The sequence below is a fragment of the Aristolochia californica genome, unplaced genomic scaffold (assembly GCF_029961685.1).
Source record: "Aristolochia californica isolate CCGP_79_NKW_82.1479 unplaced genomic scaffold, dmAriCali1.0.hap1 SCAF_3, whole genome shotgun sequence".
NCBI lineage: Eukaryota > Viridiplantae > Streptophyta > Magnoliopsida > Piperales > Aristolochiaceae > Aristolochia > Aristolochia californica.
In genome coordinates this window covers 8,383,546-8,404,039 of record NW_027181992.1, presented here as the reverse complement: position 1 = coordinate 8,404,039, position 20,494 = coordinate 8,383,546, and the positions used below count along the sequence as shown (strand labels likewise).

General features: G+C 35.3%; 2 protein-coding genes across 3 annotated transcripts; one reads left to right on the top strand and one right to left on the bottom strand.

Moving 5' to 3' along the window:
• Positions 1 to 2,425: 2,425 nt before the first annotated feature.
• LOC137958822 (aluminum-activated malate transporter 9-like) lies at positions 2,426 to 7,592 on the top strand. 2 transcript variants are annotated; one of them, XM_068805979.1, is made up of 7 exons: positions 2,426 to 2,537; positions 2,880 to 3,236; positions 3,620 to 3,757; positions 3,857 to 4,126; positions 4,620 to 4,756; positions 4,828 to 4,974; positions 6,447 to 7,592. In XM_068805979.1, exons 1-7 carry the CDS (start codon positions 2,525 to 2,527, stop codon positions 7,134 to 7,136), a joined length of 1,752 nt encoding a protein of 583 aa, XP_068662080.1. In that variant the 5' UTR covers positions 2,426 to 2,524; the 3' UTR covers positions 7,137 to 7,592. The 2 variants fall into 2 exon arrangements, with proteins under 2 accessions (XP_068662080.1, XP_068662079.1); XM_068805978.1 differs by lacking the exon at positions 2,426 to 2,537 and having other exon boundaries at positions 2,555 to 3,236.
• Positions 7,593 to 7,795: 203 nt separating this feature from the next.
• LOC137959318 (organelle RRM domain-containing protein 1, chloroplastic) lies at positions 7,796 to 11,083 on the bottom strand. The gene is made up of 9 exons (XM_068806726.1): positions 10,677 to 11,083; positions 10,471 to 10,568; positions 10,144 to 10,384; positions 9,966 to 10,063; positions 9,821 to 9,886; positions 9,096 to 9,161; positions 8,407 to 8,475; positions 8,162 to 8,268; positions 7,796 to 8,078 (listed from the first exon to the last, which is right to left on the bottom strand). Exons 1-9 carry the CDS (start codon positions 11,081 to 11,083, stop codon positions 7,992 to 7,994), a joined length of 1,239 nt encoding a protein of 412 aa, XP_068662827.1. The 3' UTR covers positions 7,796 to 7,991.
• Between the last annotated feature and the right edge of the window lie 9,411 nt (positions 11,084 to 20,494).

Sequence of the window (20,494 nt, the reverse complement as noted above, 5' to 3'; positions counted from 1 at the left end):
TCCATAGAAGTTGTGCACAACAACTTCCACATGCTATGTATTCAGCTTCGGTAGTAGATAGGACAGTTGAATGTTGGTTTTTGGAAAACCAAGAGACAAACATATTTTCAAGTAATTGACAGATACCACTCATACTCTTTCTATCAATTTTGCATTCAAAAACATTGGTGTTAGAGTAACCTACTAGGTCTATGGTAGAGGAATTTGAGTACCAAATTCCTAATTTTGGTGTTCTAAGTAGGTAACAAAAAATTATTTTCACAACCACTAAGTGAAATTCTTTAGGGTTGGATTAAAATCTAGTACATGGACATACTGAAAAACATTATGTCCAATCTACTAGCTGAGAGGTAAAGTAGAGAGTACACCATGCTTCTATAGAGTTTTGATCTATCTATGACCCTACTTGAGTTGTCCAAGTAAAGTTTCAAGGACGAACTCATAGGTGTGCAAATTGACTTAAGATTTTCATTGTTGAATATCTTAAACAGTCCTTTAGTGTATTTGGATTGATTTGTGAATGTTTCTTTATTGGTTTGTATTAATTGAAGTCCAAAGAAAAGTGAAAGTTCACCCATTAAACTCATTTCAAAATCATTCTTCATTACACTAGCACAAATTGTCGACATAGTGAGGGGTTTGTAGAATAGAAGATGATATCATCCACATAAATTTAGACAATGATCAAGTTTTGATCATGGTTCTTAGAAATTAATGCCTTATTCACACCACCTTTCTTATATCCATTTTTCTGCAAGAATTCACTTAATCTTTTATACCACTTTCTAAGAACTTGCTTTAACCCATATAGTGCTTTATGTACTTGGTACACGCTCAAGCTTGCTCATGTCCTCAAATCCTTTTAAGGTTCAAGTAGGCCCAACTAAATTCATGTGTTGAAAAGGTTGAGAAGTTAAAACCATGTTCTTGGATTTTAAAGAGCTTTTGTGTTGTTTTCCAAGTTGGCAAGCATCACAAGGTTTCTTGCTTACAATTTTTTATTTGATAGTCTTCTCACTAAGTTTTTCTTAGCTAACTTGTTCAAGGAATCTATTTCAATATGTCTTAGTCTCTTATGCCATAACCAAGATTCATCGATATTTTCACCCAAATAGATGACCCTAGTTGAGATCAAATCAACTATGTTCATAACATGGTTCATATTTCTCTATCCCTCTAGAACTAGTTCATCATTTTCATTATTTACTAAGTATTTGTCCCATTCGAATGAAACTTTGTTTCCTTTGTTACAAATTTGACTAATGCTAAGTAAGTCATGCATCAACCCTTATATGCAATAGACATTGGATATGAAAGAGGTCGAGGGACCGAATTTACCAATTCCTTTGATGGTACCTTTTCTATTGTCTCAAAATGTTACATGGCCATCATCTTTTGGTTTGAGTTCTACAAACTTTTTCTTATCACCGTTAATGTGCCTTGAGCATCCTCTATCCAAAATTCATACATTCTTTGATGCCTTGACTCATAGACAAACCTACATAATAAAAAATTTAACCCTTAGAGATCCATTTTAAATTGGGTCCTTTTGAGATGATATTTGAAGTGCTAGGTAATTTGGACATCCAAATTTGTTTGCCTAAGGTTTTGTGGGTTACCACAACCCTATCGGTTGTTTTGGGTACCCATCGTTGTTTGATGCCATTTACATTTTTTGAATTGGCAAATGCAGGCATAATGATCGACTCCATTGCAACAGTGGCATCAAATGTGAGTAATGTGAGGGAATTTTTTGTTTTGACTTTTCTTTTTCTTCCCAATTTTTCTCTTTGGTGTTGGGTTTTTGTGATAGAGCCTTAAGTTGTTGTTCTAGTTCAATATTCTCCTTCTCAAAGGCAAGTCTATCACACCACTTTGCCTTGAAGCATTAACCACATGACTTTCATTTGCTTCCTTCAAGGCAATGAGCTTATTTTCTAGCTTTGCAATCTCATGTCTTTGAGCATCATATTTTTCTTTATATTTATTTAAACTATGAATAATTTTTTCCAAAAGCAATTCTAATTCATTTTCATAATTTGAGTCGCTTATCTCCTTCCGAAGTGGTGGACTCGTCATTTTTGCAATTGCCATGAGTCTTGCATGACTTTATTCTTCCTTGAAATGGTTGGACTCTTCCTAAGCAAAGGTAAAAAGTTTTTTATTTTTATTCCTTTTATCCTTGCTTATGGACGAGATTTTTCTTTCTAGGTTAAGACACTTGTCTCCACCTCAATGTTTTTGTATTCACTTTCGTCAGCGTGGAATGTAGAGACTTAAACGAGAATGGTTTTGGGATCTGTCGTTGAAGGAAGCGTATTAGGATATTTGTTGCATCTGTGGCGATTCGACCGAGTAGTTAATTACATTTTTTTTATCTAAGAATGGTTTAAAACTGTACAGTAATTTGGTGTGAATGTATCAGAGTCTTTCTTATCCAATCAATCTTGACAAACACAAATAGAAACACCTTTCTCTGTGAATTAGTGCAGCAGTGCCTCGCCCAGAAGTTACAAGAAGCCAGATGGATACACGGGGTTCGTTTTCCTTCTTCCTCTGGTTTTTTGCTATTTGCATTATTTGCAGAAAACTGCCCGATCATATAGGACCCACCCCTTCGCGGTTAACATGTGATGTGATTTTACCAATCCTCCTCATAGTCTCTCTCACCCGCTGTGGCTGGTTCGTCTGACAATCGTACTTGTACCAAATTTATTCAGTTTCTGTTTCATAAATATCCAATGACTTATGAATCACATCTTAATTTTGTGCTTATTTCGTCTCCTCGGTTCCCTTTCTGGGTCGATCTGTCTCTTATTTCTGTTTTGTTTTCTGCTCTTTTTCTTTATCTGTTTGAACGGAAATGGTACTTCCGAAAGTGGGATCTTTCAGGTATAGCTTCGCGGAGAAGAGCAAGGAGAGCAAAGAGAGGCTTCTTTCGCAGAGGTTTGATGGCATGGGATGGGGATTCGACGGGAGGGAGGAAGAAGATGCCGGGTGCTTTCGGAAGTGTATTGAGTCTGTTCGAACTTGTTGGAGAGCTGTTAAAGATATTACGGTGAGAGTGTGGGTATTTGGAATATCGGATCCAAGGAAGATTATATTCGCTGCGAAGCAGGGGTTAGCGCTAACTCTCATTTCTTTGCTTATATTCTTAAAGAAGCCGTTGGAAGATCTAAGCAGATACTCAGTCTGGGCGATTCTCACCGTTGTCGTTGTCTTCGAATTCAGTGTAGGTGCGTACTCCGGACAGTAATTGGGGGATCAGCGATAATATGTCATTGATGAAGTTATGATACTCGTTGCTTCCGTGCTTGATTCGTTCAGCTAACGTTTTTGTTTGAATTGAATTGTCGATTCTGGGTGTGTAAGCTACAATAGAGTTAACTAGTTTTCTGCATCAAACTATAAGAAATTTCTCCGAGAAGGTGGATCATTTCAAATTATCATCTTCTTTATTCTACTTTTCAGTTATTCTAGTTTTATGGATCAAACAATTTCCGAGAAGGTGGGTCGTTTCAATTCGTTGAAGGGGTTGTCTCGATTGTCCGATTCCTCTCAGATCATGATAGAGAATTTGCATGCGAATCTAATCTGAGCCAATTTCATCTGTCTGCAGGAGCGACTCTTAGTAAAGGATTCAATCGGGGTTTGGGGACTCTGTCAGCTGGAGGTCTTGCTCTTGGTGCTGCAGAGTTAGCTGTCATGGCTGGGAAATACGAGGAATTTGTGATAATTCTTAGCATCTTTGTTATAGGTTTGTTTCATTTAACGAACATATTGATTAGATATTCAAAGTAATTTTTTATGCATCCTTCTCCACTTCTCTTCCTAACGGTCCTCCTGCACCATCCAGGATTCATTGCAACCTTTATCAAGTTGTACCCTAAAATGAAGCCATATGAATATGGATTTCGAGTATTCTTGCTTACTTATTGCTTCATAATGGTCTCGGGGAATCGGACAAGAGAATTTATTCATACTGCAGTGACTCGCTTTGTTCTCATAGCTCTCGGTGCCGCTGTTGGTTTGGCTGTAAATATATGCATATATCCAATATGGGCAGGGGAGGATCTTCACAACTTGCTGGTTAAAAACTTCATGGGTGTTGCCAACTCTTTAGAAGGTCAGATTTTCATCCTCAAGTCTTATCAGTTGCCAATAAATTTACTCTATGGCTTGCTATAATCATCTCAGGCAGACCTAGTTGGAGAAAGTTACTAGGCATCCAGTTCACACTAAATATGTTCAGTAACCTCGGCCACTTGTTGAAATACACTATTGTGGATGTCCATGTTAAAGTCATTATTAATGGGCATCCAACTTGAGAGGGGGCTTTAATTTAGATGGTCAATTTATGGAAGCTCCATGGTCCCAAAATCTTGTAAACTAAGAGACTTTCTTAGTGTCGCTTACTCTCAGAAAACTTATCGTAGGTGGGGCCAATGCTATTTGTACTTGCCATATGTATTACTTTAGGTGCTATTTTCTCATGTGGCTCTTCCTAGGTCTCTTTGCTCCTGACTTCCTTTTTTTCTTAAACAACATTTGGTAAAGAAAACCTGTTATTCTTGTTTGATTGCATGTGCTCACTACCTCATTCAATTGGTATTTTGCAGGTTGTGTTAATGGATATCTTCAATGTGTTGAATACGAAAGGATCCCATCTAAGATTCTTACTTATCAAGCATCTGATGATCCTCTTTACAGTGGCTATAGATCTGCAGTTGAATCAACAAGCCAAGAAGAGTCTCTGGTATGCTTTAACCACATCATTGGTGTGCATTTTATTTTTAGTATAGTTTTTTTAAGCCGTCAACTTTACAGCAAGGATTTGCAATCTGGGAACCTCCTCACGGTCGTTATAAGATGATAAGATACCCATGGAAGAGCTACGTGAAAGTAAGTGGTGCTCTGAGGCACTGTGCATTCACGGTGATGGCATTGCATGGGTGCATTCTTTCTGAGATACAGGTTGGTAGTGGTTCTCCTCATTGAAGCTTTTAATGATGCTGCATTCACGAAGTTATACCCTTCTCCACATGATTGTTTTACTTACCTAGGAAGTGCATTATTCCGTCATTTTAACTCCCACCTAACCTCGTTTAACAACAGCACAAGAGATCATTGCCTCTCTACCAAATCCATTATTGTAAAACATAGTTAATCAGTAGCTACTTTTATTTGTTTCTGTTCTGTATATGTATCACTTTTAGTTGGTTGTTTATGGTTTCTGAAAGACCCAAAATTAATAGGAAACTTAACTTTGGCCATGATTTATTCTCACCTTATTCATTTCTTGAACTGCTTGTCTATCCACCATTATTTCTTGCTTAATGAATATAAATTGGATATTGGTGTATGCAATATGACATATAGGGGTCAAATTGTACTCACCTGTATTGGGCTCAGATAATAAAGATTTTCATAGTAAACATGAAATAATCTATGACATAAAAAACAGGACTAAAGAATCTATGCATAAAAGAATTTTGGACAGGCAAAGCCATATAAAACTTTCTAACAAAGTGTATTAACAGAATATGAATTTTTACTTTTGTTCATGTTGGAGCTGGCATGGTTGAAGTTGTGACACAAAGTTCATGAGGATCTTTAATGAACTGGATAAAAAACTTGACATGGATATTAGTTGGAGTACTAAAGTAACTAAAGAACTTCCTTATCACTTCTATTCAGTCCTTTGCAACATGAAGGCCTGCAAGGCCTGCTGGTGGGACTGATGGTCCACAAGATGCAAGATGCAGCGATATAGAGTGGCTGCAATAAGGCTGCTTGTATCTCTTTCCTGTTTCTAATAAAATCTTCTCTTTCATTCAAATAAATTTTAGAAAAGAAAAAGAAAAGGAATCTTAACCCTCAAGTCAATCTATTAAATCTGACAATTCAAACAAAAGTTGTAGGGAGCCACTCATCATCTAATTTAAGTTAATCCTGATTATCTCATTCATGTCTGTTGTTTCTGAGGTGTAGAGATGTCGGTGAGCCAGTTAATAATCTCAGTGAACCAGTTAATGGTGCGCTTCACAGTATTTACCAATAATTGATTGCTTTATATCTATCATTGATGCTAAAGCTTTTTGATAGTTGGTTTGAAACTTCTTATATTGAAAAAATGTATATGCCTGAACTCTCTTGTTAGCATGCACGAATCCTGTATTCAATGAAATGGCCTGACTAGGGGTTACGTGGATCCTGGAGAAGATCATTTACAAGAGTACCTAAACGATCTGCAGGGCTAGTGATTTCCACAGTATTTTACCATAGTGATGCACCCAAACCTAGGATTTTTCTTTTATTCAACAATCTATGCATACCAAGTAGATGAGGTGCTTCTCTCTTCTTTAATTCTCTAGCACTGAATTTGATAGCATAAACTAGAACACTTTTTTTTAGGTTATAATTTTTTACCGGAAATCATGCTGTAGGCTCCTGCAGAAATGAGGGAAGTCTTCAGCAGTGAGCTGCTGAGAGTAGGTACTGAAGGAGCCAAAGTGCTTCGTGAGCTTGGCAGAAAAGTTAAAACAATGGAAAAGTTGAATCCTGATAGCATTCTGTATGAAGTACATGAGGCAGCAGAAGAATTGCAAAAGAAGATTGACAAACGTTCCTATCTTCTTGTCAATGCAGAAAGCTGGGAAATAGGTAACCGACATGATACCACCAATGTAGTTGAAGACAGTGTTAGAGTGATGGAGACTTGCACAAAACGCCTAGTGAATAAGTCTTTGAGTGAGACTATACTTGATCTTCGATATGTACCCCTCTCAAAGAGCTGGGATGCTCGGAACAACAATATGAGTCCTACCTCTGAACAAACACACGAATTTACTGAAAGTGGTTTCCAAAAACAGGTGCAGTGGCCCCAGAGCCACTCATCCACTTTGGATGCAGTGCCCCAAGAGGAGGAATCAAGAACATATGAGAGTGCAAGTGCTTTATCATTAGCTACATTTGCTTCACTTTTGATTGAATTTGTAGCCAGGCTACAGAATGTTGTCGATTCCTTTGAAGAGCTGAGTGAGAAAGCTAAATTTAAGGAGCCCATGGAAGCGCCAGTTCCTGAGGACCAAAGGATCTGGACCAGATTAAGAGGATTGTTGAGATCGAAACACTGAAGAGCTCACTTGAAATAATGGGTTCAAGAATAACAGGACAAGTTCTGTAATTTGGGCCATCAAGAGTGATCAATACAGTGGCATCCTGGAAGCTCAGATCTGTCATAAACGAACACGGGGGGAGCCCTGAGCTATCTTAAGAGATTCAGATGACAGTCATCTTCTGCCTGGAGGGTGAAGGCTTCTTTTTTCTTACTACTACCAACAGAGTATGTAACAACCTGAAGCATGAAATGCTGTTCCCAAATCACAATAGTGAGATGAATTCTGCCTTTGAAAATTATCTGCTGATCGAGCAGGATTCATGTTATGGAAAGCAGTGTGGATACGCATGTAATGTCACCTTAAGCCTGTTTGCTGTTGTTACATTGCTGGAAAGCAGCATAATCAATTACCAAGGCATTGGACCGCTTTTCATTGTGAGAGGTGTTCACAGAGTCATGAGGATACTTTTGATGTTCCAGGAAGGTGAATCTTCGCTCTTGTAAGTGGTAAATTTGTTTTTTTTTCTGCAGCCGATCCTTTGCTTAGTCTTATTTAACTCTTAAAAATAATTAAAATTTATTTTAAAAAATAAATTATACGTCTTATTTCCTAATATTTTAAAATATTTAAAACAATATTTTTTTTAAAAAAATCTTATTTAACTCATAAAAATATTTTAGATAGTTTTGATCATTCTAAACTTAATTCTCATGAATCAAGAGAAGTCTCTTAATAACAAGACCACTCTAGAACAGGCAATCTTTACATCCTCCTGAACTCTCATGCATCTGTGGTTGTCACTCCTAGAAAAAGAGTGGCAATATGGTCACAAGAAGCAGGCTAACTTGATTGGATCCTCAATCCCTGCAATCAAAGAGTAGGCCGTGAACGAGACCTACTGACCTTGGGTGGGTTTGTCTTAGCAACATCTACCACTATCATCCAACCATTAATGATCTGCAAGAACACAGCCAAAATTAGGCTTTTGTACATTTAAATATAGAAATTTTTAAATCTACTTGAACTGGAACTTCATGCACCTTCCCATTCATCTCTTTGAGTGCTGCACTCGCAGCTGCTTCTGTAGTGTACTCTAGAAATGCATAACCTTTGGATCTTTTGGATATTTTGTCCATAATAATTTTAACTACCAAAGAAAATATAACCATCAGAATAAATATTTGCCAATCACCATTAAAGTAAAGAAAACACACACACACACACACACAAAACAAAAAAACTCTTTCAGCGGAAAGGTAAATGAGATAGTCGTCGATGGAAGCACCTTCAACAAGCTCACCAAAACCTTCGAATGCTGCACGTAAAGTTTTCTCAGATGTATAAAATGAGAGACCTGCCCATTGAAAATGAAAACAGTAAGAGGAATGGCAAGATCCCTGGCATTATATCATCCCAGAAAACAGACATCCACAATGATATGCAACATTATTGATTGAAGAAAGGATCTGACTAGTTCATTTTCCTCTGTTAACAGTTACATTTAATAGAAAGACACATCTCATATTATTAAATGTATTGGCTGTTTTGTCTTGACTAACTAGGTAATATTTTCTCAGGAAATACCTAGTTATCCAAAGCAATATAAAACTGAAAAATATCATAATTAATACAGAAGAGGACCAAAGATATTTTATCAAAATTAACGACATATAAACATTTCTCAAAATTAAAGACATAAACATCAATAGCAAGATTTTCAAAACCTTCAAAGTAAGGTAAATGCTTTAAATCAGATATTTTCATTTTTACATCCCCAATTCTTTGATAAACCTCGAATATCTATCTAATAATCCAGGATATGCTCACATGCATATGTACAACCAATTTGATTGACAAAACCACCAAAAAGTTTACTACATAAACTGTAGTAATGTTCCTCCAATGACAATTTTCTTTATATTGCAAAGAAACTGCCTAAATTACACACACAAGAAAAAAATAAGTTCTATTTACCAGTAACAAATAGTCTCTTTGTTTTTATATTGGCTGTCTGGTTTTTGTCTGAGGAAACAATGGAACCTGCAAAATTATGTGAACAGTTAATAAGCACAAACTTGCCTCAGCTATGAACATGTCAAAATAAAATAGCAGCTTTTTTTTAACAGCAAGCATTGCAAAATAGGGTCATGACACCAGAAAATGTAAAGACTCCTCCTTTTCCTCCAAGTAATTTATTAGCACCATTTTATTTATTTTTACTTCCTTTTCTTAACAACAACCGATCCTAGAAAGCAAAAAAAATACATGAGAAGAAGCAGAATACAAAACTTGGGCAAAAGAGGTTGTTTGACATGTACACAGCCACCCACACCATCTTTCCCAAGTTTTTCTTTGAATTTTCACCTTCAGCAATATTACCAGCCAATTGTTGCCAAACAGAGTCTTGTCTAGATATTTGTACTTGCTAATACTAGAAGATAAACGTCTACAAATTTGACAATTGACATATAATACCAATTTATAGAACAGCAAAAAGTAGCTCCATAGTGAAATTGCCACATAGTAATTAATCGGTAGCAGGAGCAGTCTTCCATCAGACTGCTCCTCAGACACACTTAGTAAAACAGTTACTGAGTGAGCCACTTTTGCATTACAAATACCATCAAAAAGTTAGAATTAGTGTACAGCCAAAAATACAAGTTAATCATCACTGACAAAAAATATATTTACAGTCATACCTCCATAATTTTTTACATCTGACTCAAAATTTTGATCCGGCTGCACCGATAAAACCCCAGGCACCACTGTAACACATGAGATCAAGTAAATCACTCGGAAGTCACTAACAGTTCAGCTACAATAGAATATGTAAAAAATGCTAACCCTCCAATTCCTGAGCACATTCTTCATCAATCACACAACAAAACCCATAACTGCCTTGCCAAGAAATGTGATATATAGACACTTGCGCATCTTTTGGGCTAAGGAGTCAACAAATATATGGTTAGAAAATCCTCTAATCATTAAAAGAGGAGGAAGTTAACTAGCGCCCAGAACTTACTTTCCAAAGACTTTTGTTAGAGTTTGAACATAATAATCCACCATCTGTGCCTTAGAGACAACTTCAACAGAGGGTTTTTCCATCTGAACTACCCAATATTTCATGTTCTCTAAAGATGGCACTCCAGAAGCACTCCCTTTAGATTTTGACAAATGACCTAATAGAATGTTCGCAACACTATAGTCCTTTTCTACAGATTCAAACTCCGGATCTGGGCGTACAGACAAAACCCCAGGCAAACCTGCACACAAATTAAACAAGTAACAAAAATCATATTCGAATTCGTATTCTTCAAGAAAAAAGCAAAAAAAAAAAAAAATTAATTACCGGCGAGCTGTTTAGCAGTCTCTTCGTCAATATCACAGCAGAATCCGAAGTGGGTTTGCCAGGACACATTGTAAATGCACATTTGAGCCTCTATCTCACTGTCAAGTCATCGAAATTTCAGACCTTCAGACAAAAAAAACTGAGAAAAGCAGGAAAACACTGTGAACACGGACACTCCAGAGCAGAAGAGAAAAAAGAATTCTTACTTTCCCATAACTCGGGTAAGCGTTTGCACATAATAATCAACTATTTCAGCTTTCGAAGAGCCAGAAGTCGGAGGTTTGTCCAGGACCACCATCCAGTGAGTCGAAGCAGAAGTAACATTAGCAACTGTTGCCTTGAGCCAAAAGTTGGACGATAGGGGCCGAGCATGAATAAGAGACCCAGAAGAGACAATGCTGGGTTTAAGAACAACGTCAGGGATTTGATGGAAGAAATTGCACGTTGATAGACTGGTTCTGCGTGGCAGTGTAGAATTACAGGAGAAGGGTAGCCGAAGCTGGGGAGAAGGGTTTGCATGAGATAGGGTGGGAGTCTGGGCGGCAACGGAGATGGAAGCCTCCATGCCTCTCCTTGTCGAGCGGGCCTCGGCACGCGGGCGCTTAAAGGACATGCCGGTAGGGGTGGCATGGAACCGACCCGGATAGCGAGCGACTCACTCGGTTCAATTCGATTTATCAGAATCTCGAACCTTGGCTCAGTTCCAAATTGGTTTGATTCAATTTATTTGGGTCTCGAACCAAGTTTGAGATTCGAATAAAGTCATTGAAGTTAATAAACCGAGCTCAACCGAACCATAATTCGGTTTGAAAACTTGCGAGTCAGCTCGTTAACTTAACGAGTAGCTCGGGATTAGGGGAGTCGGGAGGCGGGACTTCGGGAAATCAGGAAGTCTAAGCAGGAGCGACTAGCGAGTGCTGAGCGGGAGGTCAATTGATTTTGACTTCGTTTCTTTCGCTTTCATTCTCTCGGCGGGAATCAGGGAACAGAGATCGCCCTTCGTCACTCGTCAGGTGGAGATTCAACAAAAATGGGGAGATTTTTTCTTCTTATTCCTCTTTCTCCCTCTTCGATTCCTTACTCTCAATCTCAGTCTCGGTGTTCAATTTTTTCCTCTTCAATTTCTTCCTCTCCGAACTTCTTCCTCAACGACAGAAGTGACTGAAAGAGGTAAGTTGTTTTATTCTTAATCTTCTAGGGTATTTTTTTCATTGCCGATCTAACACTTATTTTTTTTTTCATTTTTATCTTCTGTATTCTATTATTTATCTTCGATCGAACGAATGCCCCATGCTGATGTTGTTTTTGGAGATCCTTCCTACTTATTTTTCAAAGGTAATCTCATTTTCCCCTATTGTTGATTTTTATGTTTTTAGCTCTTATTGTTTTGTTATGTTTTGCATTTTAATTGTTTTGTATTAATGTTTTAACTCACCACCTCTGCGTGTTTCCTTCACCTTTTCAAGGGGGAATCCCTGGTGCATTCAAAGAGTAAACCACAACATTGAAAGCCTCGGGCACAACAGAAGCAGGGGAGATAGTGCTCTGTATCTGTTTATTTATTTATTTTATTTTTTCAGTTTCTAATCTGGATTTGGTTCTTTGCTTTCATCTGTTAACTCTATTCCTTTCCTCAACTTCCTTCATCACTACTACTTGCTCTTCATGACATCTAGTTGAGGATTTTTTTTCTTTTTATGGTCATTGAAGTAATTCGATTGTCAATTATACAAATCAAAACAAGCAAAAGTCAAACAAACCTCAATGCATACAGTCATTCCTTGTTATGTACAATATTTCTATCTTGTCATATTCTTAATAAACTTATTTACATTTGATAAGCTTTTATTTTGGACTTCACATTTCATATCTTGTTATTTATTGTTTAATATTTTATGTTTTAGGCTCTGAAATTGAATGGTGATCTCAATCTCAATGAGATTGACTGTGTAGGTTTGCTAATTTATGCTAATCAAGAGGTAATAATCATTGCCCCATATTTTAATATTTTAGATGACTAAATCCTGCAAAATGTTGTCAAATACTAACTTGTTTGTTGGGGATTCTACTCTCTTAGGGCTTTAACCCCCTTTTTTTTGGCTCCATTTTTAATAAAAATTCGCCATTCTTGCGCAAAAATACTAACCTATTTGTTATTGTTAAAGTGGGGTTTGTTTGGTCGAGATCCACTAGAGATATATTGTCTTGCTGTAGGACTTTGGTATACGAAAAGAAGAGATATCATAACTGCATTATATATTCTCTTAAGGGTAATGTGTGGACTTGAAGCTTTGTTTTTATCTTCGTCATGTTGTCCTTGTCCTCTCTTTCTGTTTAATTTGATAAATGTTAAATAAAAAGAGAGACAAGCTTTTGCACTTGCCAGGTTGTTGTGCTTGACCAGGGGTTCGGGGTAGACCTCGTGGCTGACATTCAAGAAATCTTGGAAGATTTGTTTAATTCTGGACTTCGGCAATGGATGATTAATCTTGTAAAGGTGTCATCTTTTTCATGTGCTTTAGAACATTCATTTCCAAGATTTTACTAATTTCCTTGTTTAATGTCTCAATTTTTTCCCTAAAATGCGTATGTAGATCATATTTTCATGCATTGCCATTCATCTATGCTGTAATGTCTACCATGTTGAGAATTTTTTAACTAATCTTTTTATATTTTTTTAAATAGTGTCGAGAATTGTATTAAAAAAAATAATTACATGGGGGGAGGGACCGTTTCACATAGGAAGAATAACTAGCAGTTTTTAGTACCAATCGGTTTTTTTGTATCTATCTGGTTCAATTGGAGCTTAAATTCAGTTTGCATGGAACTACTAATGTTGTTTGGATTGTTTTGTTTTCTTTATGTTTTTTATTTGTAATTTTTTTTGTAGAAGTAAAAATGTCAACACCTCTTCCTCAATTGACATTAATAATTAACGTTAGTTCTAGTTTGGCCACAAATAGTGACTCAACTCCACTAGAGTCATATCCCTCAATAACTATTAATGTAACAGAAGTGAGCCTAGATGAAGGTACCCTAAATGAGGATGAAGGTGACTCTATTCATAGTTCAAAAAGACAAAAAATTTCTCATGTGTGGTGGGAATTCAAAGAAGTTTCGCTTAATGGTACAAAAAAGGCTCAATGTGTTCATTGTAAAACCAATTTGAGTGTTATTAGTAGTGGAGTGACCGCACATATGAGTCGATATTTGAAACGTTGTCCTGGTAGAAAAGTGACAATGAGAAAACAAAAAACCATAAACTTTCATCCAGTGGGGTCTAATGTTGATCAGAGTCCATCTGGACTTCCTTTTATGGCAAATATGATCAAACTAAAACGAGAGTATTCATTGCTCATTGGATTCTTATGCATGAGCATCATTCATGATAGTAGACGAGGATGGGTTTAATTTTGAATGAATATGTCAAATGGGAATTATGAAAAAATATCCCGTAAGACCATTAAGAAGGAGTGTATGGTGGTGTACGAGGCAGAGAAAAGGAAATTAAATTTTTTATTAAAAGAGATTAACAATATTAGTCTTACCACAGATCTTTGGAAGTCCCATAATTGAAAGATTAAATACATGGTTATTACTGAGCATTTTATTGATAATAATTGGAAACTACAAAAATGAGTTTTGAGTTTTGTGCATGTTCCTCCTCCTCCTCATGGTGTTGACATAACATATGCTATTTATAAGTGTTTGAAATATTAGAAAATCTAAAAATAAAGTATTTAGTATCTCAGTTGATAATGTTGCATATAATGATGTTTGTCTGAGAGTTTTGAAAGAAGATTTTTCAAAAAAAAAAGAAATTGGTTTGTGGTGGGAAGTTATTTCATGTGTGTTTTTGTGCTCATATTTTAAACTTATTAATCCAAGATGGTCTTATTCAAATTAAGGATATCATTGAGAATGTGTGTGAGAGTGTGAAATTCATAAATCCCTCTGAGGTTAGACTTCACACTTTTTTCCAAAATTGTACAACAACTAGAACTAGGTGGAAAGAGATTGGTTATTGGTTGTCCAACTCGTTGGAACTCCACTTATGACATGTTGTATTGTGCATTAAAATTCAAAGATGCATTCCCTAGATTTCAAGTTAGAGAACCAACTTATGATTGTTTGCCAAGTCTTGGTGAATGGGAAAATATTGAAATGGTGTGTGAGATTCTAAAAGTTTTTAATTTAATTACTAATATAATTTCTAGGAGTGACTACCCTACTTCTAATTTGTACCTTAGTGAGGTATATAGGGTAAAAGAAGTTTTGAATTTTTATTAGGACAATAGTTAGTAGAATGAAAGAGAAATTTGAGAAGTACTAGGGTGAATGTAATTTGTTAATGGTTGTTGCTTCAGTTTTGGATCCAAGGGTCAAATTAAGGTTGATCGAAATGTGTTTTCCAAAGATATATTATGAGGAGGAACCTACGATGAATATAAATTTAGTTTGATGCACCTTATATGAGATTTACGATAAATAAGTATCCTTATATAATGTGGATATTAGAAATAAAGGGATTGTTTCAAGTACTAGCTCTATGGGTGTTTCCACAAGTCGTGGTACATATTCTTCATCAAGTTCAAGTTGGTCAAAGTTAATGACTTATGTGAAACAAGTGGAAGTAGTTAATTCACCAAGGTCAAAATTGGAAAATTATCTTGAAGAAGGTGTGTATATTTATTTGTGAAACTTCACAATATGATTTTGATGTTTTAGAATAGTAAAAAGTGAATCATATAAAATTTTGGGTATTATCTAAGATGGTAGCAAACATCTTTATAATTCTCATATCCAGAGTAGCTTCAGAGTTTACCTTTAGTGCTGGTGGTAAACTAATAGACTCATATCGTTCTTCGTTGGCACCAAATACAGTTCAAGCTTTGATTTGTGGTTGTGATTGGGTTTGGGCTCTTCACGGTGTCAAGAAAAATCAAAAAGTGAATTTCTTTTGAATAATTATTTATTATGAAAGTTTTTTAGTTTTATTTATTAAAATTTTGTATTATGATTACAGTCTGAGAAGAAGATTGTGGAGATAATGCTACCAGTTACATGATGTTTTATATTTTTCTCATCATGGTAATTTTAATATTTTTAAATACATTAAGTAACTAGTAGTGGAAGAATATTTTTTTATCTGACAATAATAAGTTTTATTTTTTTGTTTTTGTCATAGGTGGAGATTTTGCTCATGCAGGGACTTAGTATATTTTTTTCTAGCATGAAGAGAAAGAGCTATAATTTATAAATTTATACTGGATTTATAGTTTTTTATTTGGGTGATCGTAAATTGATATTGATATTTCATTTAATTTTTTGTGTTTGATTATTATATAAAGTTTATTCATAATATTATGCAATGTTTATGGAGTGTACAGACAATTTTATGCAAGTATTATGTACATAGGTTATGCCCAATTTTAAGTTGAGGTCATGCCCTATTTTATGTAAAATGCATGCCCAATTTTATATAAATTGTATGCATAATTTTATATACAATTTAATTGACATGTATTTTTTGAAAAGTTTCAAATGTATGTTGGAGTTCGAACTTGAACTCGGTTAAAATTATTGGGCTTGAACTCAATAACAATTTTAGGCTTGAGTTTGAATTCAAAATATTTAAATCAAGATCAACTCAAACATGGGTAGGTTCGGGTTCGGCTCGACTCGATGCCACCCCTAACTGCTGGTGCTTAATTGCGTATTAGCTACGATTGGATTTGGTGGGACACGACAGAATCTGAATGATTTATGAGCCGTCTATCGTCGTTCATACACTATAGTGCATATAGTGCCTACGACTAATTGCTTATTACTTCCTAGTTATTAATGTTCTCCTAAGAGAATTATATAATGAAAAGCTCTTTTTTTTTTTTTCATATTTGGAAAACTCAGGAATTAGAATCGGATTGTGCAACCTAAAATCTTGCAAGACTAAAGTTTTTTGTTAGTATTATTTATGAATTTTATCAAATGAAAGTCTTAAGTGGCCTCATTTTAAAATTAATTTTAAAATTTTAAAATATGAAAAAGACTAGTATACTAGTTCAATATAATATAGTGTTTTTCCTATCAAGAGAGTAACTTTTTTTAATCTTTTTTATTATAACACAATGAAAATACAAACATTAACCTCTGCTAGCAGCCTCACATAAGATGGTATTATACTTGTGAACATTGTATGCTATATAAAACATAGAAGAAAACATAGCTATTATTATGGTCTAAAAAAAGTACAATAAATTTAACGGTCGTAATAATTATAATCTAAAGAAGGGAATTTGGCTCAAGTAATAAAAATTTGAGGTAAGATGTTGGTCTCAAGATCCTCATTAAGGTAATTTTAATTATAATATATACTTAACTAACTAATGTTGTAGATTAAGTAAGTTTTAATAACACAAAAAGACCCAACACAAGCACTGCCAATGCAAACATCCAACTAGGCAAACAAGCATTCAAACAACCCAATTAAAAAGGTGTTTGCATGGGTGGCTTATCAAGATAGGGGCTTATCAAGATAGGGGGGTGAATTGAGAATTACAAGTTCAAATTTTCTTAATATGTAGAAAGAAAAATTATGCAAATATACAATTTCAATCGTAAAGCATTCACACACCACAATAGAAGACACAAGATATTTAGTTATCAATGTTCTCCTACCAAAAAATTCGTGTTTGAAAAATTCCACTAATCTAGCTCTATTAGTTGGAATATGCATCAAAGAGATTCTGACCATTTTTAAGCCACATGTAGGTCAAATTCACAAGTTTACAAATAATTCCCAAGAGATTGGCTAGATTTTAGCTCTAGTTAGGCCATTTCTATCTAGATTCCAATAGGTTCTAGATAAATATTTCTCAAAATAAAATACAAATGAAAAGATAAAAAAAACACCATTCATCAATTGGAGATAATTTTTTCCTTGAGAAATTCAAGTTTCCAACTTTATAAAACAATGAGAAGGATGGAATTTGTCTAATGCAAATCCAAAGGAGAGGATTTGAGGGAAAAAAAAAAGAATATTTCCAGAGTACAAACTCATTCTTTTCTCACGAAAGCACTTTAGGAGGATTTAAAAAAAATTGAGAACAAAGCTTATGGATGTACTAATAAATGTTTATTAACTTCTCAATGGGAGGTTTTGGTGGTGTATTTATAAGTTCCCTAAGCCAAACTAGCAATTTTTTGCCTGTTTGTAAAAATGTGAGTTTACATTGGATCAATTGATCAATCAAGTGTAACGATTATTTTTCTGTTAGAATATCTCTTATTGATCGATGGTATGATCGATTAATATCTTCATGCTGGGTCTGACATTTAAGTTGATCGAACAATGACATGGCATGATCGATCAATCAAAATTCCCTTTGGCCATGTATTGCAAGTATAATTGATCATTGAACTTCCTTTGGTCGATTATGCTTTATGTCCCTAATTGGCAAAGTTTTATATGATTGATCAGTCTCAGAGGTTAATCAATCAATCAACAAGAAATTTTTTTGCTTGGATAGTATTGATCAATCAATCCAAATGGGATAATTGATCATACTTTATAGCACGGTTTGGTTATGTTCTAGATGATCATGCTTTATAATTTTGGTCTATGCACTTCTAGATGATCGATCATTTGCATATGTTGATCGATCATTCTAGTACCAGTTCATCTAATATACTTTTAAAACATGTGAATAAATGATCCTAAATGTTTCTAACATGTTTGAAATATGTACATGATAGTTTGAAAACATGTTTTAATATATGTTATGTCCTAAAGCTCCAAGTTTGCATTGTACCTTAAATTGGAAGCAGTGGATAACTCACTCTTACATGGATGAAATTTTGACTTTTTTTAGTAAATCCTCAATTTGTCTTCATCTTCGAGGGTGCTTCTTCAAGAATTCTTGACTTTCCATGATGCTTGAGATCTTTGAAAAGTGTTGGATTTAAGATCCCATGACAAGCTCCTCAACCAAGGATGTGAGGGAGGAGAGAAAGAGGAGAAGAAAGAAAGAGGAAGAAAGAAAAAGAGAGGTATAGGGAAGATACGGCTAGAGAGATGGAGAAAAAGAGTTTGGGAGAAGAGAGAAAGCTAGAGACGAATTTGAGAGGAAGGGGAGAGACTTAATGTTCTACCCCATGCCTTGAGCCTTTATTTATAGTTGTGTAAGGAGACTCACAATGACTACAATACCCTTAGAACTACAAGCTTTGAAAAAGAAAAAACGTAAGTAGACAAACACCATCTTTCTTAATTACACTGTTGTGACATCCTTATGAGAATACCTTTTAATTACCTCATTTGCCATCTCTTTGACGTGGGAGAGGTATTTACATTGATGCCACTTCGAGATGTCCTCCAACACCCCCTCAAATTAGGGGAGAGAAAATATCATAGATACCCAATTTGTCGCATATTGTGGTTAAAATCTCAAATATGATTGGTTTCGAAAGAATATTTGCCACTTATCCTTGTGATGAAACATCTATGATAGGTGTTTGAAAATTCTCCCATATAAAGTGACAATCTACCTCTATGCGTTTTGTCCTCTCGTGGAAGACCGAATTTGAAGTGATAGGCATATTCACTTGGTTGTCGCAATATAATTCCAATTAAGCCCTTTATAGAACTCCAATTCAGTATCAATGGATTTGATCCATAGAAGTTCACTAACTGTGTGGGCCATAACTTTGTACTTTGCTTTTGCATTAGATCTCGTAACAATATTTTGCTTTTGCTTCTCCATGTAACCAAGTTAACTCCAACTAATGTACAATACCTTGAAGTAGACTTTCTGTCACCTGGTGGTCCGGCGCAATCTGCATCCAAAAAACCTTTTTATGTTGAAGTGGCCATCATTCTTATAGAGAAGCCTGTTCTCAGAGCCCTTTTTCAAATATCTCAGTATCCTCTCCAAGGCTTGCCAATGGGTAAGTTGTGGTTTGTGCATATACTAACTCACCACACTTACTGCATATGATATATCAGATTTGGTCACTACGAGGTAAATAAGTTTTCCCATAAACCTCTGATATTTACCTGTATTAATATCTTCTCTAGAGTTTGCACATAACTTTGTATTGCTATCCATAGGAGTGTCCACTGGTTAACACCTTATCATCCATGCGTTCTCGTAGATCCAAAACATACTTCCTCTCAGATAATACAATTTCATGTTTTGACTTGAATATCTCAATACCTATAAAATATTTCGGAAGTCCAAAATCCTTCATTTTAAATTCTTTGCAAATCTTCTATTTGACTTCTTTTGTGTTGTTCACATAGTGGTTAGTTAAAACGATATGATCTACGTAAACTGCTAGTATTTATATTTTCCCTTTAAGGTATTATTGACATATACAGAATGACCTATTGAGTACCGATTGACTCCAAATCGTAACACTACTTAGCTAAATTTGTCAAACCAAACTCTGATTAAATTGGTATTGATATTATAATTTTCTAAATAAAAAATAAATGAAATTTCTTCCCCAATCTATAATGTAGAAAGGGAGAGAGGTCCCCTAGTTAAAGGAGATGGAAGAGACGAGCTCCGCCGTTCCATAGATCTCACAAATGTCCTCTAACCCTCTCTCTGGGACACTTAATCTGACGGCCGTATTTCCACTACCAGCCTCCGTGAGAGACCATCCGATCGTCTGGAAGTGGCAAGAAAAAGGCGTCATGAACCATGGAGTTGGACTAAGAAGAATTTATTTTAAATTATAAAATTATATAATCCCTAATATAAATTTAAAACTATTATTTTCATAAAAATTATAATTATTGAGTTTTATTTACGACATTTCCATTGGCTGTTCATGTGGGCCAGCGTTTCTACTTCTCAATAAAAATTAAAAAATACGTCCTACAAAAAGTAATCTTTCTTACGATTTTGTACGAGAGCTTTTTCCATGAGAAGCAGATAAGAAGCTGATTGAATTACTGGGATATTGTCAATCGCCCCTGCCAGAGTTTCTCATACGCTTCGGATAGTATTATTGTTTA